The following is a 4,683-nucleotide window of genomic DNA, read 5'->3' as shown; positions in this document are numbered from 1 at the left end:
TTAAACTTTGCAGCTCAGTTTATATCACCTGGTTATCACTACCTATATCTGTAGTTCTAAGAATATGACCATTTTAACTTTGCAAATCATTGACTCCATTTAAAGAAAAAGAAAGACAGGTATGCTTTAGGGAGTGGCTTTGTTATACATGACAAGTTGCTACTATGACTACAAGGTGGCACTTAGATTGTAGGTTTCGTGGTGAACATGCGGTTATCATTATTTTTTATCATTAATATATATTACTGTGCACTGTTGCCCAACGGACATCAAAAGTGACACAAAAATACAACCTTTGTTCAACACTTTTCAATTTCTTTGCTCCATAGTTGCAGTAAAACATAAGAGGTATCCATCAGCCTCAGCTAATCAGGAATTTCATGCATTACTAAATATATCCAAAGCAAAAAGGACAAAACCCCCAATGACTTTAATAGATTTACACTTTATTATTAGCACATGTTGTAATTTGCAACAGTTCAAAATTAATTCTCAAGAAGAGTCAGAATGTAAAATATTTCTTCTGCTGTAACATTGACTGCATCAGTATCATAGGTTTGATATGGACAATGAAGTTGGTGTTATACTGAAAAGCACTGAACTTTAGTCCTCAGTTGAGGACTCTTACAGAGTCCATCACATTTTGAGACGTTAACAAAAACCAAAATTCTAGCAAACAAGTTCCACACATACTGTTACTAGAAAAAAAACAAGTCAGATAATCCATTTGACACTATTGGTTTCCTTCAGTCCACTCAAGTCTCCTTTGGTCTTATCCAAGCATCAGCCTTCCCACGCATTACCAGATGGTGCGTTTGACACCTGCCCAGATCGAGCGTTTCAACCCCTGTGCAGCTCGTACGTCATCCCAGTGCAGCCGGGTGTTGGGAATCTCATCCTCTGACTCTTGGTTGGGTCGTGCGCCGTCTTTGGGACTCGCCACCACCATGGGCAGAAGGCCACGCTGCGACTGAAACTCTACCACATGGAGCTGCTTCTTGTCAGCCAGAGTCTGGTGGGTTTCCTACGGAGAAACAGAAGAGGTAGACATTTTTATATGGAAACTGTTACTGGGGCTATGAACTTAGCAGCTTCTATAATATAAACTTTTTCCATAAACTTTTAGTTTTTGGAACTACAAAGTTAGTGACTTGGGAAATAAAATCCAAATGAGTATTTTCAGCAATATTTAGACAATTTTTTAAACATTATTTTCATAAAGTTTCAAAGCATTACGTTTTTATAGTTAAAAAGTTGCTTGAAATCTAAAAATATCTTGACCGAAGAACACATGAAACCAGTGAAGTTGGAGATAGCAAAGGAAAGAGAAGTTAGGTTCAGACTGTGAAGAGCAAAATAATGATACCTACAGCTGCACTGAGAGAGCTCGGGTGAAACAGCCATTTAGAAAATGTGCTGGATTTATAACAGAAGACATAACAAGAAAACTATTGGAAAAATAAATGCAATAACTGCTTCATCTCAAATGTCTTGTTTTCATCACCACTGAAGCCCCAAATTGTAACTGAAAGTAAAATAAGATTAGTTGGCCAGAATTATTAAGAAGCCAGATATTTCCCCTCAGGGATAAACTGAGAAAAAGCTACAGGTGGAGGTAATGTTGCAGTAACATTACTCAGGTGGACACAAATACAACCCCTGTCTAAACAGGCATCCATTTGCTGGGAGGTTAGCTGTACTTACAAGGTGATAATATGTCACTATTGTGTTTTCAGCATTCAGAAGGCCACCTGATATGGTGCAAATGACATCAGCAGTGAGTGTCCAGTTCCATCAGAGACCTTTACTGCAAGCCTGCTGCAGCCACTGCTCTCTTTCCCCATGTTTGCTCTCTCTTTCTCTCTATTGTTACAGTGGAGTAACAAATGGCAAAAATGATCTTTATAAAATTAAGAAAGCTAATAAGAATCTGAGCTCTTATGCTTTCATGAAAGTTTATGTTCCTGCTAAAACCTGTATGCTTTTCCAAAACCATAAAACCAATTTGTGAAAACGCCCCCAAACATTTCTTACCTGACTGGCTAATCCGGTGAAGAGAGCCCGGGTGATGTTCAGGAGATTGACTGATCCCTCTACTTTGCAATACATGTCTTTTATACCGATCAGCTTGCAAAGAGTGATGACCGCCCTGTGGCAGTGCAGACCGTAACCTGCAGACACAGACATTTTCAGGACACCACGGATATCTTAACTGCTGCTGAATGTGCAAACAGGTATCTTTCTGCTGAAAGGTCAACTGTACTTGCAACTAAGGCTGGTGGAAAATGTAAAGTTTTCTCTTTTAGACTTTAGAAAATCGTGCAATAAAAGAGGACATTTTGGAAACTGAAATATACCTTTGTTTTGTTTTTTCATGCAGAGCGTCGTCCTCTTAAACTTGGAATCAATGTCATGGTAAACTATTGGAAGAGAAGAACAACAGCTTAATTATACTAACTGGCTGCAGAGCAGAGAGAAAACAAGCTGCTGTACTGAGACATAATAATCAGACCAAAATGATGCCAGAAAATTGAATTTATTTTTTTTTACAAGCTTTGTGCCATTTCTGAATGAAAGCACCTGTGTTTTGTTATGCATCTTTTCCCCTGCTCTCCCTCAGGTCTCCTGTTTCTCTACCTGCCCACCAGATGTCCTTCCACATGCCAGTATTGCCTGCTCACTGGAGCAGCTGTGGCTAATTAGTTATTCAGTGACACACAGTCCTTGAGAGGGAACTGTGTGCTGCTGAATGAAGCCGATATTATAGCTTCAGGTTAAAATCTTGTTCTTGCGCTAAAGCGCTTTTACACACTTCACAGGACATTGTAGATGAGGAGAATAATCAGATCACATGTAGAGAGAGCTAATTTGTAGCAGCTGAAAGAGGTCCCGCTGTTTTCTGTCAAAGTGACAAAGTCAGAGCAGAAAGAAATCTTGCTAACTCCCAAATCGGAAACACTTTTCTAAACTTAAGTAACTGAAACACTGAAATAAAAGTCTACCCTAGTTCAAACCAGTTAAAATGAGTGTGGGAATTGACTGTAATATCATCTCAGGATGTTTTGTTCTCTTACAAAAAAGGTGAAAATGTACCTAAATCAAACACAACCAAACTCGCTACTGCCTTTAAAGTAATTCAAATTCAAACAGTAGCCACTGTAAAATCAGTGCAGCTCACTGAGTATCAGACAAACAGATTGGCTAAAACCTTGCAGCAAATAAAACTTGAGCGATGGAGCAACAAAGGCGACAGAAAGTTAAATTTATCCAGGCATAATTGGAGCTTTGATACAATTATAACATTCAAAACAAGAAAGTAAACAAATGAGTCACACTGTCAGGTTGCAGATGGACACATAGGGAGAGCTGGCATGTGGCAGCATCATCTTTCCATGAGCCTAAAAACATTTTCTCAGTTTCCAATTCAAGCTGGTTGAAATACAGAACCAACGATATACACACACACAAAGACACTGACACACATGCAGTTCTTCTGGTTTTAGACCAGAGCTGGAAGCTAACTTTCTCCTCCGGTGGGCCATTGGAGGCCGATGACTCACGCTCATTAATCTCTCAGGCTCTGCTCTCCAAAGAAGGCCAAAGAAGCCAAATTAAGTCTTACAATTAGAACGGAGAAGCAGTGCATTTTAACTCCCAAACCTTTCTTTACAAATGAATATTATAGATCATATCCTTTGTATGAGTACCAGCAGGTAATGGGAGGGTACAGTGTTGAATCAGAGGAGTACATGGAGATAAAGGCGTTGAATGAAAGTGATGCAGAGAAGAGTGGGAGAAGAGGGAGATGTAATTCTAAATTTCCTGGTACTCATGTCTTCTTCAGTTAAACCCTTCACCCATGCTCCTCTAATACTTACATAAGAACTTACACTAAATTAAACTTTTTCACACCATCATGCTTGTCTTTGCATACTGCATACGTGGCATTAAGAAGTAAAAGCAATTTTCAGGAAATGAGTTTCCTCGTTAACATGCAAATTAATTTATGCAGCAATCTCCCCCAACTAAGGCTATAATCAGATAGCCTTTTCAAAGTAGAATGAAGCATGAAATTTTGATTGTTCTGTATCGTGTTCATCAGATTCTGTTTACAGAGACAAAGGCTGGCAGGCATGTAATACTAAGTTAACATAAGCATATAATAACAGATGGAAATTTAAAATGTGAATAAACAGACCGCAGTTTTATGGAGGAAGAGAGGAAGAACAAAAGGACAAACGAAGATTCAAAGTCACTTACTGGTGTGGTCATTGTATCGTTCTATATAGTACAAGTAGTGGATGGCTCTGTTCTTGGCCTGCAAATAAGAGTTACATGACAGATTGAAATCCAGCAGTTACATTAATATAGGAAAATATATTAATACTATTAGTAGAAAAAGGCCGTGTAGTAAAGTCCTTATTATAAACATAATGAAACGCATGAAAGGAAGTCTTGAGTCTTGTCTCTTTAGATGCCATTTAGCTCACCTAATCATCTAATGTATAACCATAATAAAGTGAGTTTAAATGTGCTATATAAACAAGCTTGATTTGATTTGAAAACCTGTTTATGTTGCAGGTTTCAACAGCACTTACCCAGAAAACACTGTTGAAATATAACAATATTGAAATATAATGTTATTTCCCTAGTCAAAAGTTAAAAACTTGCATGGTAGATGAT

The 4,683-nt window shown here is 38.2% G+C and overlaps 1 protein-coding gene across 1 annotated transcript in view; it reads right to left on the bottom strand.

Annotated features, from left to right (window-relative positions):
• Nucleotides 1-425: 425 nt before the first annotated feature.
• Nucleotides 426-4,683, bottom strand: part of mrps5 (mitochondrial ribosomal protein S5) — a 32,037-nt gene continuing 27,779 nt past the window's right edge. The window contains exons 9-12 of the mRNA XM_005733736.2: nt 4,261-4,318; nt 2,358-2,420; nt 2,035-2,171; nt 426-1,024 (exon numbers count right to left, since the gene is read on the bottom strand). Of these exons, the coding sequence (XP_005733793.1) occupies nt 800-1,024; nt 2,035-2,171; nt 2,358-2,420; nt 4,261-4,318 (483 nt within the window). The 3' untranslated portion in view covers nt 426-799. The remainder of the gene's footprint in view (nt 1,025-2,034; nt 2,172-2,357; nt 2,421-4,260; nt 4,319-4,683) is intronic.

This window comes from Pundamilia nyererei, unplaced genomic scaffold, assembly GCF_000239375.1.
Source record: "Pundamilia nyererei isolate P.nyererei 1_Seehausen unplaced genomic scaffold, PunNye1.0 scaffold00054, whole genome shotgun sequence".
Lineage (NCBI taxonomy): Eukaryota > Metazoa > Chordata > Actinopteri > Cichliformes > Cichlidae > Pundamilia > Pundamilia nyererei.
This window is presented reverse-complemented; position numbering and strand designations above follow the sequence as displayed.